Below are 21,926 nucleotides of genomic sequence, written 5' to 3' on the forward strand. Positions count from 1 at the left end.
GCCCAGCAGCACCTCTACTTCCTGCGCCCGCTGAAAAGAGCAAGTCTCCCTCCCTCCGCCCATCCTCACCACATTCTACAGGGGCACCATTAAGAGTGTGTTGACCAGCTGCATCACCATCTGGTATGGGAACTGCAGCATCGCAGAACACAACACCCTGCAGCAGACAGTGAATACAGCTGCAAAGATCATAAGTGTCCCTCTCCCCTCCATCCTGGACATTTTCCTTGCACGGTGCTCCAGCAAAGCCACCAGCATCGAAAAGGACCCAACCTATCCCCTCCCACAGTATCTTCCATCTCCTGCCATCAGGAAGATGGTACCGGAGCATCCGAGCCAGCTCTGCCAGAATGTTCAACAGCTTCTTCCCTCAGGCTTGTATTCCACCAATATTTTTTGTCCATGTAATGTCCATAATCATGTCCATTGTTTTCTCTTTTTTATGCCTCATATTTCTTTCTTTCTCATCTGTCTGCTGTTATAAACATGCCTCAGTGTGGAATGATGCCATATGTTGCTGTCAGGGGGCAGATGTGCCCTGTTAGTGTAAAAGATACTCTTTAGCTGACACACTGTTCTACTCGACTTGTTCTCTCTTGTGTGTACCTCCGTGTGTTTGTGCATGAGAGGGATTGAGAGTGTTTATACATAAGGATTGGGTTCATCTATTGAGCATGTGGAAAGAGCTTGTGTAAAGGGATGACCCATTACTAAAGTAGTGTATGGATGTTCTTACTTCTGTAAGGTGAGATTGAGGTGCTCTGCACAGGATTTGATCTTGTTCTGAGCCTCTAGATGGTTCATGCCATCAGTGCTGATGCCTTCGATGGAGAGAACCAAATCTCCAACAGCAATGCCCACTTTAGCAGCTTTTCCTCCATCCGTCAGCTAAAAAACAACAAGAAAACACAGGTAAAAATCACATAGCGATACATACAGAAGCCCTTAACAATGTCCAATCCATTTTCTTTATTGTAAGTCAGTTAATACCTCATTAATTGGACACAGTAGGTCATGATTTAGACTTAGCATCTCAGTTTTCATTTCTAAATTATTTGTTAAATATTCTGATTATACAAATAGGAGAAACCATCAACATATATATTAATGCAGAGAATGTAACCTCAGCCTTACAGTGCATTTATCATAAGAGTCATTATTAAAGGTGAATTGTGCAAGGAATTGCATAAACAAGGACTTGTTTTCAAACAAGATTTAAATTGTAACTAATGAAACTAAATAAGTTCATCTTTTTATTTCTATAAATTATATGCCACTTTGCCCATGTCACTTTATATATGTGTATGTGTGTGTATAATATATATTTGGTCTGTTTGAATATTCAATTCTGATTGTATGAAATGCGTGCTTTATGTCACGATCCTGCTTCTTCGGTCTCGTTTTATACCTGTTTAGGCAGGATTGGGACAGTTTATCTCTCAGGCTGTCCCATGTGCTGTGTTTCCCTCTCTCCCTTGTCTTTCTCACAGGTGCTACTCAGCAGTGCAATCAGCATTGCCATGGCAGCGCAAATTCGCACTGCCCATGATTATTGGCATCACCTGTATCCAATCATCCTTTCCCCTATATATTCTCTCCTTTGTCTCTTTTTCCCTGCCATATCATTTTATTTTGTCTCCAGTCTAGTCAAGTTATTCCTATCTGTTTCCAGTTTCCCCCTGCCGGTTCCTTTTCAGTCCTATTTTTGCTTGCTGTTTTATTTGCTCCCTCATGAGTGATTTTTTTTTTTTTATTTGCTTATGTTTTTTTCAATTAAAACCCCTTCAATGCACTCCTGCATCTTGGGACCTTCTTCAGAAAAGTTGTTCCAGTCAGTTTTTATCAACATTCTATATTAATGTGCCTGCCGTCCCCTGTAATTAGACATTTCAAGAGTTTTATGCCTCTGTTCAAATGACCTCCAGGCGCAAATGTTTTCTCAGAGGTGGGATTAACTGTCACATCACAAAACAACATCATCAAGTCATGCAGTGCTGTCTTTAAATTCAACTGTGAAGTGCTATGAGAAACACAGAAAAGACAACAGTGTTCATCAGCTCGATATTACTCACCCAAAGCACTTGTGAAGAAAGTATGGTTTGAAGTTCAGCTATTTAGCAAGGAGGGGGAAAGTAACCGTGGCATATTAAATGCGTCAAGATGAGGCAATATGATTTAAATTCTAATATGATAAAAATCATCTAAAATTGCTGCCCTACAGCTGAGGAATAGAGTTAACGGCTACAGTTTTACTGTTCATCTCTGCTTGGGAGTCGATAGCAATAACTTGTAAGAAACAACCCAAGCCATCGTTGCAAGTCCTAAAGTGATGTTTCTGAATTAGTATGGAAGGCTCATCTTTTGAACTAGCAACGGCAGATCCAGATCCGTGGCATAAGAAAGTAATTTTATGCACAAGTGCATTTCTTTTGTGACCGTCCTTTCCCCCTATTTTGTTATGTAATTGTTCATTGAACTGTTGTATAAAAGCAATATAACACTCAGTCTTGCAGTATGCACTAAAGTCCTTCTGTAGATACAATAAAATTCACCAGAAACAGACATGCGTATGATGCAAAGTTTCACTGTGGAAGCTTTGGGAAACAAGACAAGAGTGTCTCACAAGACAGTAAGACCAAGATCAAAGGGAATGAGAATTTATAACAGTCCTACTAAGTTTTCTACAATAACAACATAATGCTGCAGTTGGATAAAAGTTAAAGTTTACAAAAAAGAAGTGTGTAAATCACAAATGGCAACCCTACTAACATTTACATTTGTGTAGTTGACAGACACCATTATTCAAAAGGACTTACAATGCACCCTGGGTAGCTCAGTATTTAAAGATGCTGACTACCACACCTGGAGTCACAAGTTCAAAAGCAACTAAATGGCCCGGTTGCTAGGGTGGGAGAGTCACGTTGAGTTAACCTCCTCATGGTCGCTATAATGTTGTTCTCGCTCTCGGTGGGGCACATGGTGAGTTTTGCATGGATGCCACGTAGAATAGCGTGAAGCCTCTACACATGCTAGGTCTCCGCGGTAATGCTCTCAACAAGCCACGTGATAAGATGTGCGGATTGACGGTCTCAGCCACGGAGGCAACTGAGATTCATCCTCTGCCACCCGGATAGAGTCGAGTCACTACGCCACCATGAGGACTTAGAGTGCATTGGGAATTGTGCATGTCAAATTGGGGAGAATGGAATCGAATTGGAATCGAACCCATAAATTTAGTGTTGATAGCACCATGCTCTACCAGTTGAGCTACAGAAACAACTTAAAATTGAAGGCATGAATGGCTGGGCCATTTAGATTCAAACAGAATTAAAAATAGCTCTACAATCACAGCCTGAGAGTAGAACAGGGCTGTGAAACACGAGATCCCCTGCCAAACTGCTCTGAGTGTATACTACAATCCACTTTCAAACTTAAACACTTTTCAATTATCACACGACCATCTTGTTAATACGATTTTCTTACATAAACAGAAACATGCGCTGTCAGAGCACTGATGGAAGACATATGCTCTCATGTGCGCACAACTGTCTGGTATACAAGACACTGTAAATACATTTGAGACAGTCACATTCATCATTGTTTTATTAATTTTCCACAATCCTGCCTCAGTCTCGTTCTACCACACCAGTGTTATTATCATTAACAAAAACTATAACAAAAAGCTAAATTTAAAAAACCTGTGTGAATTAGGCCTATGCTGATTTGCTGGATTTACCTAATTGGGTCTCTTAAGGTACCCAAAACACCTCTGAAACTAAAACGAAAACATTTGATTATTTATTACTGTATATAAATAAAACAATCAATTCAAACAAAATAAAAAGACACAAAAATACCTTTTCATGGCACCAACTAAAATGTAATAAAAATTAAAATGAAATAGTTTTTGATAAACAGCATATTTTAAAAAAGGAAACCTTTCATTAAACATAAAAATGCAACTGTAACTATAATACTCGATGATGAGAAACCTACCATACTTAATAATTTTTTTTTATTATATCAGTTTATGGGGGGCCTGGGTAGCTCAGCAAGTGAAGACACTGACTACCACACATAGAGTCACAAGTTTGAATCTAGGGCTTCCTGAGTGACTCCAGTCAGGCTTCCTAAGCAACCAATTGGCCCGGTTGCTAGAGTGGGTTGAGTCACATTGGGTTAACCTCCAGCATAGTGAGTTGTGTGTGGATGCCGCGGAGAATAGTGTGAAGCCTCCACACGCGCTAGGTCTCCGTGGTCACATGCTCAATAAGCCATGTGCTAAGAGGCGCGGATTGATGGTCGCAGATGCGGAGGCAACTGAGATTCCTCCTCCGCCACCCGGATTGAGTCATTACGCCACCACGAGGACTTAGAGTGCATTTGGAATCTGACGTTCCAAATTAGGGAGGAAAGGGAGAAAAATCCAAAAATAAATAATTATATCAGTTCACAGCCCTAAAATATTAAAATTATATATATATAATTCGTTAGAATATTCTCAGCATTGTTGGTTTACACTGCCAACAATAACACAAAAGCCTGTGATTTGCATGCTCTTTGATTCCTGTCATAACTTTTCTTTCCACTGGAGAATAAACACAAATAAAACCCACTGCACATCTGAAAGCAATTACCAAACACCCAAAAACAGGCTGAAGACTACACAGACACTGTTTTTCACAAGACCACAATTGTGGACAAAGTAGACCAAAATCCATTTGGGAGGTGGAAACAAATAATTAACTCTCAAACACGAGTTTTGGGTTTGTTTGTTTTCACGATCATGTGCGATTGTAAAAGCTTCTTGGATTTTGTCTTTAACCCACTACAGAACATGTGTTAGTCTTTGATTTACATCAGTTACAAAACAGATGCATGTTGTACCCTCAAGGAGAACACTGGACACACTATAAACACACACGCACACACTAAACTCACCTAAAAGCAGGAAGTGTACGGAATAAAGTTCAAAGACAGGAAATTGGAGGACTATGAGAAGAACAAATCTGCTGTACAAACAGAGAGGATGTGTGCGTGTATGCATGTACTCGTTTAGTGAATTGGATCAGGTCAGTTTTGTATTGTTATCAACTTTCCATGGTTCTGATAAGCAAAGAAATCTTCTGGTTTTAGTTGAACTGCAGTTTACACTATGCAAGTACTGTACAGGAACGCAAACAGAATTCATAAGAATGTATATGTGTAGCATTCTCAGCAATTCTGCAAGCCTGCTGAAAAATGTTAGTTTTCTGCCTTTTGCTTATTTAAGGTGGTCTGGCTGGTCTCCAATGCTAGCCAAGCTGGTGCTCAGCTGGTTTAGGTGGTCGGTCAGCTGGTCTCGCAGCCTGACCAGCTGAAACATGGCCAAACCATCAAACCAGAGCCATCTAGCTAGCTGAAAAGTCAACAAAAACGCCACAAACCAGACCATTCTGATGAGCTGAAAAGTGTCCCAAACCCCTCTAAAACCATCAAACCAGATCCATCTGACTAGCTGAAAAGTGTCCCAAACCCCTAAAACCAGACAAGTCTGGCTAGCTGAAAAGTGGCCCAAAATCCACTATATAGAAAAGATTGTCTGATGATTATGTAAAGCGACAAACCACAGTTTGTTTACTTTTACAAGACGTGCAAATTGATAAAATAACACCGTTCTATTCAATGAGACAAAGTTTTAGACACTTTTCTGTTAATAACAGCATCTTTACCGATACTTTTTAAAATAAAATAATTAAAAAAATGTGTGTTACCTTTTGAGAAGATTTTTATCTTTTCTGAATGTTTACATCATTTCTCATTATGTGTGCGTTATTGGCAACAGCGAGAGAAATAATTCTTATCATGCACAACTATTTGATTTCCCAATTTCTTAGCATTTAATTAACTATTATATTAATGTAAAATAAATACAATTATTGTTAAAAGAAATTATTTATTATGCATGCCGTCTTATATTATTATGCAACAATCTATTAGGGTGACCAAACATCCTCTTTTTCAGACCTGAAAAAAGCATCTGTCCAGGATTTCAAAATTGCCTTTAAATGTCTGGGAGATAGAGCAACAATACAATTAACAAGAACACATGTGATGGGAGAGTGGTGGTGTAGTGGGTTAAAGCACATATCTGGTAATCATAAGGTTTCTGGTTCAATCACCACAGCCACCACCATTGTGTCCTTGAGCAAGGCACTTAACTCCAGGTTGCTCCGGGGGGGATTGTCCCTGTAATAAGGGCACTGTAAGTCGTTTTGGATAAAAGCGTCTGCCAAATGCATAAATGTAAATGAGAAACAAGCCAAGTCTCTATTCACATATTATCCATTCTCAATATTATGTGACAAGCACAAAGCATCAGCCCAAGGAGAGTTTGTCATAAAATTTGATGTTTAGGGAAGTAGGCTACACCTGGGCACAGCAGGACTGAAAAGTGTGAAGTATTGAATAAAAATGAATTTAATGGCGTTGTGGAGCGGGGCCGGGCTAGAATGTCGCTCGCCCAGTCCCCAATCAGCCTGATGGGACGGCCGGTGACGACGTATGCCTGTCATGTGTGTGTTTATGTTTGTGTGTTTTGGTTTTGAGTTTAATTAAATATTATTTATATTGACAAGCCGGTTCTCGCCTCCTCCTTTCCATTAACCCCCTTACATTGGTGCAGAAACCCGGGAAGGAGGAGGCTGCCAGAGGCGGAGAGGCGTCCTGTCCGCTGGGGGTCGGAGATTTGACTCCGGTTCGCCTGGAGAGGAGTGGCTGTCGTCCGCCGGAGAGTGTGGCATAGTGTTCGAGGACCACGCGACGGTACATCAGAGAACCGGTGAGTGAGCTTCTCTCTCTCCTCTCTCTCGAACCGTCGTCACCGTCCGCCTTTATCCCTCGCACGCCCCATCAGGACGATTGGGGACCGGGCGTGCGCCATTCTAGCCCGGCCCCGCCCACCTCCGCTCAGGCGTCTAATCTTTTCTGTTTTTAATTAACGTATGTTGTTGTATTTTATGGCCATTATTAACTGTATTTACGTTACTATTCATTAATCGTATTAAATACATTTAATGTATTTAATTAATACATTTATTAATTAATAAATATTATTAGTGTAAAATTCGTTATATATTATTGGTTTGATGGTAACATTGTAAAAAATGTTTGCGTCATTAAGTAGCTTCAATGTATCTACATTTTGATAGTAACTTGTAGTGTAACTAACTACTTTTTCAAAAGAGTAGCTTGACCGAAGCTTAACTACTTTAAATTATGAGTAGCTTGTAGCTTGTCAAACTACAGTTTCAAAGTAGCTTCCTCAACACTCGAAAAATGTATTAGTGTGGACATGGCCTCAGACTGCTCTTTTCAATAAAGCAAAACCATACGTAAAAATAAAGAAGATCAGGGCTTGAACACAATCCATCCACATATAAACTTCTCAAATGGTTATACATTCCAGAAATTGCACTGATTTCAAATTAAACAGATGTGATGACAGAAGACAATCAGCAGAAAATATCATCAGATCTGCATGGATTCAGTTTGGCAGGATGATTGAGAGATGAGAAGACAAACAGAAAAAAAGAGTGAACTATAGTGGCAGATCAAATGACTCTCTGCTCATTAGAAACACATGCCTGTCAACAATGTGGGATTTGCGCTGGAGAGAAACCATGTGTCTCACTTACACACATATACTGTATGTACATGATCACGTGCAATGTCATGCTGCCTATACACTGAAATCGATTTGCAGTGACAAAGCAACCAGAAGTAATCCTTTTTCTACGTTGGAAATTTAAAGTAATAGTTCACCCAAAAATGAAAAGTCTCTCATTATTCACTTACCCTGACTTTTAGAAAAATTTTGAAGATCTGAAGGTCTTTATAATATAATTAAACAGGTGCCATCAGGCTGCTGGCTATTTGACAGTCCAAAAGGCATATTTAGGCAGTATAAAAGTAATCCACACGACTCCAGTCGATCAATTAAAGTCTTCTGAAGCAAATTAATAGGTTGGTGTCGATTTAACACTAATTCAGCGCAATTAATTTTATTACCAATAACGCATTAAAAAAATTAACACATTTAATCGCAATGCCCCCGGATCGTAATAAGGAAGATTCCTGAGAAAGGCAAGCTTGTAGTACCACCTGTTTACTCCAGAGGGCAGTAAGTGAAACTTCAGCTGTATGGCAATGCGCAGTTTATACAGTGAAGAAACACTTCAGCAGCAGAACAACACAAACATGTGTTAAGTTCTTGTGTTCAAAACACTTCATGGAGCGCAAATTCGAACTAAGGGATCTCAAGATGTGTTAAAAATAATAAACAATAATTAACTTGACTTTTTTTAAATTTGATGTTTATGACGCAACGCACCCGAGACGCTACACAAGCATGTCTGACACAGGTGTAAATTGACGGGTCCTTAAACAAGCCCTCATAATAAATCTCAACTGATTGACAAATTCACTTGTGTAATGGATTGCTGTGAACTGTGTGCCAATGATTGACTTATGATCAATAATATGGTAGTAAACAATACATTGTGTTCTAAAGCCACTTTTTGTCTTATTAATGATGAACTCTTCTCCCACAAGAATGTAATGCATTTTAATTATCTGAATATTTTTATATAAATATATATACATATATATATGAGGGGCTTTCTCAGCAAATATTTGTATATACGATTAAATGTGATTAATTGTGATTAATTAATCGGAACACCATGTAATTAATTTGAATACATATTTTAATTGATTGACAGCCCTAGTTGGTGTTAGTAACAAATCGATAATACTCAATAAGTCATCTGCAAAATCGTCAGCCAAGCCCTTAAATATGAGCTTTTAGAGTTAAAATTGGTAGATATTTGGAGAATGAGAAATGCAACAAGGTGAGAATATTCTTTTTACTCACACAGGCATTATAATTAATCTAAAATTGATTATTTTTTCATTTTCAATAGGAAGGATAATTGTATTGGCTCCTGTAGGTATCTGCCGATAATATTATCAGACCGTGACCCCTACTCATGTCATTACATCAGCCTGCAAGGTCGGAACACGGCAAACTGTGGCATTTCATTAGTCACTTACTTAATGATTCAGAACCATTACTCTTTATAAATAGTAACATTGATCACTTTATAACCATTAATAAAGACTCAAACACCCCAGGAATGGTCTGGGAGTCCATGAAAGCATTTTTTTAGGGGCCAAATTATTAGTTTCTCCTCCAGTAAGAAAAAACTGTACCAATCAAAATTACAATCACTGGAAAAGGACTTTAATAAAACGAGAACAATTTATAACTAAATATAGTCAACTATTTCAAGGATTGATTGAAAAAAAAGAAAATTGGAACATCTTGACTACTAAAGAAGCAGAAAATGCACTACTATGGACTAAACAGAGATTCTATGAACATGCTGATAAGATAGGGAAAGTATTGGCTTGGCAGCTGACAAGCAGTAAAAACATTACAACTATACGATCATCTGATATTAAGACCATCATGGACCCCATATCAGGAATTTTTAGACTTTTACAAGTTATTATAAGGAGCAGGTAAAACTTAAATTCACAATTTTCTAGACAAATTGAACATTCCAGTTACATTTATGCATTTGGCAGACGCTTTTATCCAAAGCGACTTACAGTACAATTATTACAGGGACAATCCCCCCGGAACAACCTGGAGTTAAGTGCCTTGCTCAAGGACACAATGGTGGTGGCCATGGGGTTAGAACCTGTGACTTCTGATTAACAGCCCTGTGCTTTAGCCACTACGCCACCACCATTCCAGTTATACAGTATGTGATGAGAATCGGAATGACTTGGAGATGGAAATCTTGAAATTCAAACAGCTGTCTCAGCTTTAGCTGTAGGCAAAAAGCTGGGGATAGATGGTTTCTCGATAGATTTTTATTAAACATTCCTGTCAAAATTAGTTGATCCATTGCTCGCTATGTATACTGAAGCAATAGACAAACGGGAATGACCAGAAACACTAAAACAAGCATTAATATCCATCTTGTTGAAGCCCGGTAAAGATCCCAATCTATGTGCTTCATACAGTCCTACCTCACTGCTTAAATGTGATAGTAAATTTTTCACTAAAAAGGTTGAATTGCATCAAGAGCGAGTCCTACCAAGCCTAATCCATATGGACCAGTCTGGCTTTATGAAGAATAGATCATCTTTTGATAACATTAGAAGATTCATGAATGTTATATTCTCAGCTAAACAAGCTGAATCTCCAGTGGTAGCACTCTCTCTCAATGCAGAGAAAGCTTTTGACTGAGTGGATTGGTGGTACTGGTTCACAGTTTAACAAAAAATGAATTTTGGCCCAAAATTCCTGGACCTGATCCAGATGCTATTTAAAATCCAATTGCAGCAATTCTGACTAATTCTGATATGTCATTACAGTTCACTTTATCACGGGGAACCAGGCAGGGGTGTCCCCTATCCCCTTTTCTCTGGCAGTGGAGCCTTTGGCTATTGCAGTACAGACACATGAGCCAATATTTGGTCTGCAAATAGGAGAAAATACATACATTGTATCACTATATGCAGAGTCCTCTCTGCCGAATCTACAACCCCAATTCCAAAAAAGTTGGGACAGTATGAAAAATGCTACTAAAACAAAAAAGGAGTGATTTATAATTTATATTCACCCTTTGCAACTACACATTATATGATGCTTTACCTTGTGAATTTCATTGTTTTTTTTTTTTTATGTACAGTAATTTCAAATCAGATGATTGCAGCACACTCCAAAAAAGTTGAGACAGGGACAATTTACTGTAAGACTAATAACAATTTGATGAGTTGAAATAACATGGCAATTTGAAACAGGAGATGTTAAACAGGTGAGGCAATCCTGTCATAGTCTATAAGGAGCCTAGTCCAGCCTAGACAGATGCTTCAGCAAATAATCAAGCACTTTGAGAACAATGTTCCCCAAAGACAAATTGGAAGAATTTTGGGCCTTATGTGTTTTGCTGCATGTTGTGCTTTTAATCTCGTCGTTTCATTTTTTTTCGTAATCATAATGAAGATGAGATGATAAAGACATCATGATGACATTCAGACACATTTTTAATTCAAACAAACTGTTGACGAATGCAAGAAAATATTTATACTGAAAGATATTAATAATGTACAAACACTATTTATATATTTGTTCATTTAAAAAAAAAATATTCATATAATCCAATCATAGTCTAAACATGAGGAAATCACAGCCGAGAAAAAACAAATCTAAAAAGTAGAATTTATTTTTAGGATAGGACACATTTTTATGTTGTTTATAATATGTTTGAAACACTTTTAAATAATCCTAAACACTGTATAAATAATACAATTTAAAAAAAGTATTCTTGGTTGAAGTTGGGTCTACTTTATTTATTTATTTTGTCCATTATCGTCAACTAAAATGTAATTTTTCTTGACTAATTATATGCCATTTTATTTTACTAAGATTTACTAAAATTAATAAATATGACGATGAAATACTGACTAAATAAAAAGGATGTTTACATCAAAAGAAACAAAACTGTGAAAAAAAACGTAGCTGTTTTTTTAATGCAAGAACACTTTTTGTCGGAACGGCCCCAAGTTGGCAGTTCTTGGCCATAATAAGCCGCAAAGTGGACCAATGTTTATATGGATACAACATACATCATTAAAATGAAACTAAAAATAGTAAATATGATGTCTGAATCCCTGTTTTCTTATCTCTGTCTATTTCTTTCTCTCACCATATATGTTCAAATTCCCAATCACACCATCACAAACATAAACTTAACAGCTTAAAGCGCAATATAACAGGTGCTGACTTTACAGAGCGTACTGTAACCATGATGTCATACCACATAAACAGCGTCTGTCGTTCCAGCACCAGTGGTTTACGAAAGGTGTTCCACTGCTGCTAAATGAACAGTGAACAGAAGCTTTATTCAACTTTACAGATGTCCCTCAGACACACCGGCCCAAAGCAGTAAAACTAGATGCGTTCATTAACTTTAATCTAAACACACATAAACTACCGTAGCTGTGAATACTCATAAAAAGCCTTATGTGTGTGTCTTAAGCGAATATGGTTTCAATAACTCATTTTGTGTATAGAGCTTAGTCCAATCTGTCCAGATACTGTTTAAAACTATTGAGTCATTACTGAAAGAAATTGTGTTATTAAGACAAAGAGCATTAGCTTTATCCGGCGTTAAGCTAAACAGATCAACACAAATAATTATGCCATTTAGAGTAAAGTCATGTGTTCAGAAAGCCAGACAGAGGGGTGTTTAATTCAACTGTGTGGTTGAATGAATGGTGCTGCTTGTTTACTGTTCGTCACATTTAGGTGTGGAATCTTACAAGTAGTTTTGAGGAGATTTACAGGACAGAGAGTAAGATTAATCAATTCTGAGGGGTCTATAACGAAACCTGTCAAGAACATGTCTGTGTCATATTTCACCTAAAAATCAAAAGAATTAAATAATAAGCTAAGTTTTGTTTAAAGAAATTGAAGCTTATTTGTAGGACCATTATGCTTTTTTTTTTGCAATCTGACATTATTTTAATTAAAATCAAGAACATTTTCTTCACCAGTTTTCATTTTTTTAAAGGCAAAGAATCTTATTCTTATTATTGAAAATCTTATTGTTGAAACTGCAAGACAATTTTGAGCAAAATGTGCTGAATTGTCATAAAAAATGTTGCAATGCCAAAACATCTTAATGATAGCCTACTAAGGCCTAGTCGACACTAATACGTTTTCGTTTGAAAATGCATCTTTTTCTCTCCGTTTTGGCCTTCCGGCCACACGACAGCGTTTTAAACCGCGAAAACGGAGCTTTTTGAAAACGTTGTTTTCGCGTTGTAGTGTGGAGATGGAGTGTGAAAGCCCCAACGGATGCTTTGGGAAACGATGACGCATTTTTAGTCATGTGATCAAAACAATCAAGATGGCGGCCTGTGTTATAGCGGCGCTTTTGTGCCTGATACTCACTTTGATAGCGTTGTTAAAAAATAAATGTCACTTTGTGCAACCTTCACATTGCATTCCTTCAAATGCGAAGGGAAGTTTACTCAGAATTGGTGTCCGTTGACGGAACACAATGACAATTACGTTTCAGACCATACATGCAGCGGGGATTGTACGCATGCGCAATGACACGATTGAAGCATTTTCATACGTTTCAGTGTGGATGAGCAACTATTGGAAAGTGCTTGAAAATGTTAGTGTGGATGGAGAGCGTTTGAAATGAAAACACCGTTTTCAAATGTATCCGGATTAATGTAGACATAGCAAATAGTCTAAAGTTGCCTTATTCAAAACATAATTTATTTAATTTTTCTTTTGTCTTTTCAATGAAAAATGACCTGTTTTCATGACATTCAACCAATCACATAATCTATCTATTTTTCCAAACATGTGGATTTATTTACATACTCCAGACATTGAGAATGTGCTAGAATTGGTCACACAGCAAAACACACCAACAGAGCTACCATTACAATCTTGAAAGCCATTCCATTAATAATTCAGTACAATGAGTTTTGACATCATTATAATTTCCATTATTTGCAGCAGAGTTATCTTCATTAAACTGTAATGTTTTCCCAGCAGATGTATTTAAATGGATCCTCATGATGAGCTTTAAATAATGTTTACATCATTTGAATGTGTGTGTGTTTGTATATGTGTGTACGTTTCTATGAAACTGACATCGACAACTTGCCAGATGTTTGAATAAAATGAAAGTGAATATAATGTCTCCATAATACAGAACGCCTCTGTTGCAGAGCCCTCTAAAAACAACTACACAATTGCATGCCACTTAAAAATGGCATGAAAATGGAAAAACAAGACTACTTCCAAGAATACAATACAATGGTATTACCATGGTATCTTATAAATAAAAACATGATATTGACATATTATAAATGCTACTGCTTTGTAAATGAAGTTAGAATAAAGGGTGAGAAAAAGAGATAAAGACAGAAACTGACATTGAAGCAGAACACACTCCCTGCTGACAATAACAGCATGTAGTGGCAGCTCCAAACCACAGCGTTATAAAGCCTAGTTTAGACCAGACCCCTGTATTAAATCCCACCATAAACCAGAACTTAGAATATTAAATCTCAGTAAGGCTGGCAAAGGTACGACAAACTCTACAGGCTGGTGCAATACAGTCCTTCTCTTTTTCTCTGCCAAACTTCACTTCTCATGTCCCACAAAAACAAATCTCAGACTTTCCCACAACCAAACCCAACACACTTCCTCCAAACGTATATTTACAGTCTAAAGCTGTCACAGCAACCGTTCCATCTGACTTCAACAGACGAGTAAAAACATTTAAAGAAATATTGTTTAAATATGTTGCCAAAAAAGCTAAATCACTTGACTGCTGTCAGAGGGCCTCTGAGAAATCAGCTAATTTTATCATTGCATGAACTGGAAAATAATTTTTCTGTCACTAATACACACTATTTTAGGGATGATGTCATGAGAATGACTAGGTAGAACTTAAAGCAATAGGTTTATTTGGCGCTAAAGGGCGAATGTTACCTGAGGGGCTGTGTTGAAGAATCTACTTTGAAACTGTAGCTTGCCAAGCTACAAGCTACTCAGTAAAAAGTAGATTATCTACAGTCAAGCTAATCAATTAAAAGTAGTTTATCTATCTATCTATCTATCTATCTATCTATCTATCTATCTGTCTATCTATCTATCTATCTATCTATCTATCTATCTATCTATCTATCTATCTATCTATCTATCTATCTATCTATCTGTCTGTCTATCTATCTGTCTGTCTGTCTATACACATTTTGCAGAGGAGCACTAGATAGATAGATAGATAGATAGATAGATAGATAGAATAGATAGATAGATAGATAGATAGATAGATAGATAGATATGGATGGTTGATAGACAGACAGGCAGATGCAAAGATGGACGGACAGACAGATAGATGGATAGATACATATAGACAGACAGATGCACAGACAGTAAGGCAGAGAGATGGATGGATGGATGACATATGGATGATAGAAAGAAAGACAGAAAGTCTATCTATCTATCTATCTATCTATCTATCTATCTATCTATCTATCTATCTATCTATCTATCACTCTGTCTCTCTTTGCATCTGCCTGTTTGTCTGTCTAGATAGATATATAATCTGTCTTTCTTTCTGTCTATCATCCATCCATCCATCTATCTATCAACTGCCAAAAACAAACTAACCCCTCCCTTCAGTGCTCCGCCGCCCAAATTCATACTCGCTGAAAAGCCTCACCGATGTTGCCATGGCTCCTATCCCTCGATTTATCATAATCCTTCTTTTTAAATTCATATTTGCCTGAATCTCTTGGTCTGTTTCTCAGCCATTTGTCCTCCTTGGAGTTTAGAAAGTTCGCATCAGCCAGATTTGCCGTCGCTCTTCTAATGAATTATGCTCTCTCACTCTCTCTGCCCCCACCCCCCATCCTGTGCACACGCAAGAACCACCGCCAGTTGCTGATTGGCTGGAGTAGTGTTGTGTGGATCGATGCGATCCACTTTGTTTTTGTCCCATTTACAGAGCCAGGGCTGTGTACAAATACAATATTTGTTTTCAGCCCACCCTCAGAACGGACAGCTAGCAGACTATGAGGAGATATTTGCAGAATTTGACAAAACGTGTATTGGATTACAATTACTGAGTGCAATTTTAAAAGGAGACACAAAATGTGGAGCAGGGACTTCTGGAAATATGGTTTCATTGGCTTTTAAACCGGTTCATTGAAGTTAACCGTTGAATCAAACTTCTCAACACTACTTGAGAGATAGAGGCATTCTACAAGAACATGATACTGCCTCAGCATTTTCTCACATCACACCACATTGCGCTGTTTGTTGGGATAACACAGCTAGTTGCTGGAAACTTCAAAACAGTTGAGCCATACTGAAATATGTAGGCTAGTAGAGACACTCATTTTAGGAAGTTAGAAGAGATGTATGATTGTGTCTCATTGGTACAGAACTGAACTCTGTCTAGATAGCTTGTAGTTGAGCTCCCAGTTTTTATTGAGGATTTGAGTGCAATTGAAATCACATCTTTTACTGAGTGTGAGTAATGTCTGTCTGGTATCTAAGAAAGCTGTCACTCTATGGATAATATTTTATCACTGGCTTTCAGTCGGCACAGAACATTCTGCTCTAGGGCTGATTTACATTATGCATTTGGCAGACTCTTTTATACAAAGCGACTTACAGTGCACTTATTACAGGGACAATCCCCCCGGAACAACCTGGAGTTAAGTGCCTTGTTCAAGGACACAATGGTGGTGGCCGTGAGGTTCGAACCAGCGACCTTCTGATTACCAGCTCTGTGCTTTCGCAACTACGCCACCATCACTCCTGCTGATCATTTTGATGGGACGCAGTAACTTTGGCCAAATCATGGAACTTCCCGGCTAATACGTATGAAATACGAGCTCCGCCTCTAAAACAACTTCATCATTAAGTGCTCTTTTTCACCGTCAACTCAAACCACCTGTCCAAAATAACTTTTTCATATACTGTCTCATTATTGAAGTTGGTCGTAAATACAGTTTCATGTTGACTTGAAGTAAGGAAAGAAGGAAGGAAAGATGGAAGGAAGACAGACAGACAGGAAAGAAGGAAGGAATTGTGTAGTTTGATTAAATATGATTGTAAAATGTGTATAAAAATCAAATAATTAAATAATAATTGTATTTAGAACCCCTGTTAGCAAGCTGAAGTTGACTGTGGCAAGGAACATAAAACTCCCTAAGATGTTGGTTAATGGATAAAAATAACCTTGGCTCGTAAAACACAAAAGCGTAATTAAACATTAAAGCTTACTCCACGATCTGGAGACACTGAGACTTGTTGCACATATAACAGGGGAATATGTCATAGGAGGACTGAAGGAAGAAGGATGAACCCGGAGAGGGGGAGAGAAAGAATGAGAGAGGCAAGGAAATCAATCAGAGGGTCATTAACATCAATCCTCTGCCAGATGGCATTGTGGGAATAGCTTTCATACATTGGCAGCCCACATGGGTGACAAAAGTGAATTTGAGTGTGTGTGTTTGAGTTAGAGAGATAGAGAGTGTGGAAGACTCGTTAAGAAATAAATAGCATGGTGGAACAGGTGGAAAGGAAAGGTTACATAGATCACCTAACAGATAAAGAGATATTTAGTCATGTACGTGACACTGGAGGAAAAATAGATAAAAGGAATATCTAAAAAAATGTATTATTTAAATGGCTAGTTCACCCAAAAATGAAAGGTTTGTCGTCATTCACTCACCTTCATGTTGTTTGACTATTTCCTATGGAACACAAAAGTAGGTATAAGGCAGACTGTTGGCCTCAGTCACCATTCACTTTCATTGCATGTTTTTTCCCATTCAGTGAAAGTGGATGGGGACTGAGAGTAACATTATGCCTACTATCTCCTTGCGTGTTCCACAGAAGACAGAATGTCATATGAGTTTAGAACAATAAGGGTACAGATTGCTCTCATGTTTAAATTACTGTGTACTTGTGTTGGGTGTAAATGGGGATGCACTCACCCGTGAAATGGTGAGGGGCAAATTGAAGTCTTTCCCCCCCTGCAGTCTGAAGCCCCAGGGGGCTGGACCATGTAACGCCACAATGTAGTTACCACTCATAGCTGTCTGATGTAAAACACACCCTCAAGAGTGACTGCCAAATACACACTTATAAACTCCTCACAGAACGCTCTGGAAAAACAGAGAAAGATGCAAAAATATTCAATCAAGAACTTGTTAAAATATTTCATATTATAATCAGAGTACACAAGCAACAACAGCATCATTTATCTAGACATAAGAGATTTAACTTTCAGAAAATAAACACTCTTGACAATGACATACCCCAAATCCTCCGCAGCACAATGAACAATACAGGCAGATGAAAGGTCTAGAGGTCCCACACAAACTGACACACACCGAGGGTAGATTGTGCATTAATACCCATTTATCAAAGGGTGTGTGTGTGTTATGGGGTTTGGGAGGGGGGTGCTAAGATTACACACTGATATTTAGGGAACAGACCCCCAATGTCCTGCCAAACATTAAGGATGAACTATCATAAAGCCACTAGAACCCTAAACAAAAGGTTCTGAGATTAGATGATGAGGATCAGACGCTGGAATGTTCCACAGGTCAAATGGGACTGGGAGCATTATCATCACTATGTTTTGAGAGGATCACTTAGTCATCCAGTATCTATCTGGTGTTCATATTTTCCAATAATTCACCACAGGGAGACAAGAGAGGCTTCTATAAATATTGAAGCAGAGAAGAGATTTAAACTTAATCCATACTGTCATCATGCATTGTTCACAAAACTTTATCAGATATCAATTTGACAAAATTCCCACTCTGTCTGTCTGTCTGTCTGTATAGATAGATAGATAGATAGCTAGATAGATAGCGAGACAGACAGACAGACAGACAGATAGACAGACAGATAGATAGATGACAGAAAAAAGACAGGCATATGAAAAGATGGATGGACAGACAGACAGATGATAGATATATATTGACAGACAGACACTCACAGACAGATGGACAGACAGTAAGGCAGAGATATGAATAGATGGACATATGGATGATAGAAAGAAAGACAGACAGACTGTCTATCTATCCATCCATCCATCTATCTATCTAACTATCTTTGCAGCCACCCCTCTGTCTGTCAGATAGATAGATAGATAGATAATCTGTCTTTCTGTCTAGATGGATAGGTGATAGACAGAAAGACAGACTGTCTATCTGGATGGATAGATAGATAAACAGACACACAATCACAGACAGATGGATGACAGACAGAAAGACAGATATATAGAGGGATGATGGATGAATGGATGGACAGATGGATGATAGACAGATAGACAGGTAGATAGATAGATAGACAGACAGAAAGACAGATAGATGGATAGGTGATAGAAAGAAAGACAGACAGACTGTCTATCTATCCATCCATCCATCCATCTATCTATCTTTGCATCCACCTCTCTGTCTGTCAGATAGATAGATAATCTGTCTTTCTGTCTATCACCTATCCATCTATCTGTCTTACTGTCTGTCTGTCTATCTATCTATCTATCTATCTATCTATCTATCTGTCTATCTGTCTATCATCCATCTGTCCATCCATTCATCCATCATCCCTCTATATATCTGTCTTTCTGTCTGTCATCCATCTATCTGTCCATCCAGATAGACAGTCTGTCTTTCTGTCTATCACCTATCCATCTATCTGTCTTACTGTCTGTCTGTCTGTCTATATATCTATCCATCTATCTGTCCATCTATCTTTGCGTCTGCCTGTCTTTTTTTTCTATCTATCATCCATCCATCCATACACAACTAATGGCGAAAGAGATATAAACATTGAATGTTGTCTTTTAGAAATTACGGCAAATTTATGCCTTTAAAAACAGACTCACACAAACATCATTTTTATGGTGCAAAGTATATGTATTTGTGTACTGTAAAAAAAAAAAAAATGAAGAAATTGCTTTTCAAGCAAAGTCTGCATACAAAAAGAAACCATAATGTCACCCCTCGGGCAGTCGGGGAATCACTGACTGTGTCTGTGTTCAGTGAGGTGTTTGTCCTATAGATGACCCACATCTTATCTCAATAGTTTGAAACGATTCACTCTCCATGCTAACCCCTCTCAACCACATACACATACATAAAGAAACCCATCTACAATACTACAGAAGAGCAGCGATACTGAATGTGGAAAAAAAAAACATGCAAACACACACAACAGAACATCGGAACCCCTGCTGTGTGGCGGCAGTAAGTAGCTTTAGGCTTTAATGAGAACAGCTGAGACCAAAGGAGAACAATACATGATGCATGTATAAGTGTGTGTGTATGCGTGCGTGCATGAGTGTGTGCCATCGTTTTGGCATTAACTGTATTGTGTTACATGTTCAAATAAAAATACCATAGACATTCAAACACATGAAGTCTGTCTGGTTAGATGAGACTAATCTAATATAATCCCAATCTGTCTGTACAGAATCAACACAATTACACTAGAAGCAATTTACTTCCCAAATACCCAATGACCACTCAATAAAAAATCAACAGGATATATATATCAATCTAGGGTCGTCTGTGTGATTGCTTACAGGTCCAAGTCAAACGAGTCTAACCCTCAAGTCTCTATGGCTTGGGGACCTATTCTTCAATGTAAATCTATGGGATTTTTCACATATTATCATCCATCAGACGGACATCTGATGGTTTGAAAAGTACTAGCACACCTTTCCTCAACAAGCCTCATGATTTGAGGCACCTCTCATGTTTGTAAATGAGTTATGCACTAAAGTTTAATAGTACAATTCTTCCTGGAACCGTGAGCAGATCTTCACAAGGACCAGTCGATGTTCTGTGTGCTAAAAATAAACAATGAAACACAGTCTGTGCATTTGAGCATGCTTACAGTGAGTATTTTGAACATGCACATGGTTTATGGGCACCCATAGTCATTAAATGTCTTCTAAAGCATATAAGATGCACTGAATTGCATTTACTAATATCATGAAATCAGTAATATATGGGCTACAGTTCCATTTTATGCATGGCAAATTGATAACCTTTAAGTCAGTTCTCTTATCCGGTGCATCTCTAATATGCTTGTTTAGAGTTGGGGGTGTGGACAGACACTGGTTCCAGCTTGTATAACATATGACATCCCCCACTGTCCATCTGGGGCCACCGTGAGAAAGCAATAATACATTTTGGCTCCTATTTAAGGACTATCAAATGTGCATTGGTTTCACTGCTGGGTTCAGTTTATCCTAGAATTTTATACAGATCTTCATATCAACAAAAACAAAATGCATGCATGAATTTGATCATCAATACAGGGGAGAGGACTAGTTGATACATGCAGGAAGTTTTGAGTAAAATGTCCAGTTGCACAAATGTGTTTTTCCTAGTAATGATTTTGTATGTTGGTTTAAAATACCTTGTTCAAAACAAAACAATTAAATGACTTCTATTATACAACATATATGTGCATATTTTTGCATTAGCTCTTGGGAAAACATGTGGACATAATTAAATAGAAAACCCCACAAGTAAGTTTCAACTACATCATGAAGGTAGATTCGTTCTCAAGGAAAGAGTATTTGTCGTATCGGTCAGGTTGGGGCAAGTTGTCACGTTTTTTTAATATGTTGAAATGTTATACAGTTCCTGCATTTCCATTTATATGGATCAAAACAATAGTTTCATATTTTTGTAGTATAACAATTACTCTCTTGTTCATACTGTAATTGTTATACTGTTTATATTTTGATGGAAAGCCATTTAATAGCCAATAACATATTTTAAATACATAATGGGTTCTCTTGCTTGCTCTCTTTTAAAAAAAAAAAAATATATATATATATATATATATATATATATATATATATATATATATATATATATATATATATAGTTATTTATATTAAAAATAAAGGTATTCATCTCACATCAGTGTCAATAAACACCAGGTTTCCATTGTGACAACTTTACCCCAAACAAAGTGGTGAGTGACAAAATTCCCCAGTCTCCCCTGGTTAAATGTAAAACTGAAGTATCTATGAATTGAATCCATTTAAAAACATAACTCTCTGGTCCTAGTTAAAACCATGTGATGAACTTGGACTTACCTGTGTCAAAAGGTCTGTAGGATGACTTGCGGTTGTCCCGTTGTGGTGCGTCGGTGTTTTGTTTAGACTGCGCTGCGCTCGAGGGAAGTGGCCGGATTAATGTTCCCTTCTCCGACGTCATAAAAACAGGGGCCGGACATGCTCCCGTATCCCCCATCAACTTTGATTTATTTTGTATGGACGCTGCCTGCA

General features: G+C 37.8%; 1 protein-coding gene across 7 annotated transcripts in view; it reads right to left on the minus strand.

Moving 5' to 3' along the window:
* Positions 1–21,800, minus strand: part of LOC127643054 (PDZ and LIM domain protein 5-like) — a 63,483-nt gene extending 41,683 nt beyond the window's left edge. For 6 of the 7 annotated variants that reach the window (XM_052125600.1, XM_052125598.1, XM_052125599.1 and 3 more), the window contains exons 1-3: positions 21,735–21,800; positions 17,599–17,769; positions 737–888 (exon numbers count right to left, since the gene is read on the minus strand). In XM_052125600.1, the coding sequence (XP_051981560.1) occupies positions 737–888; positions 17,599–17,697 (251 nt within the window). In that variant the 5' untranslated portion in view covers positions 17,698–17,769; positions 21,735–21,800. Of the gene's footprint in view, positions 1–736; positions 889–17,598; positions 17,770–17,922; positions 17,981–21,734 lie in introns of those variants that run through there. The other variant, XM_052125595.1, reaches the window with a different exon arrangement.
* Between the last annotated feature and the right edge of the window lie 126 nt (positions 21,801–21,926).

This window comes from Xyrauchen texanus, chromosome 4, assembly GCF_025860055.1.
Source record: "Xyrauchen texanus isolate HMW12.3.18 chromosome 4, RBS_HiC_50CHRs, whole genome shotgun sequence".
Lineage (NCBI taxonomy): Eukaryota > Metazoa > Chordata > Actinopteri > Cypriniformes > Catostomidae > Xyrauchen > Xyrauchen texanus.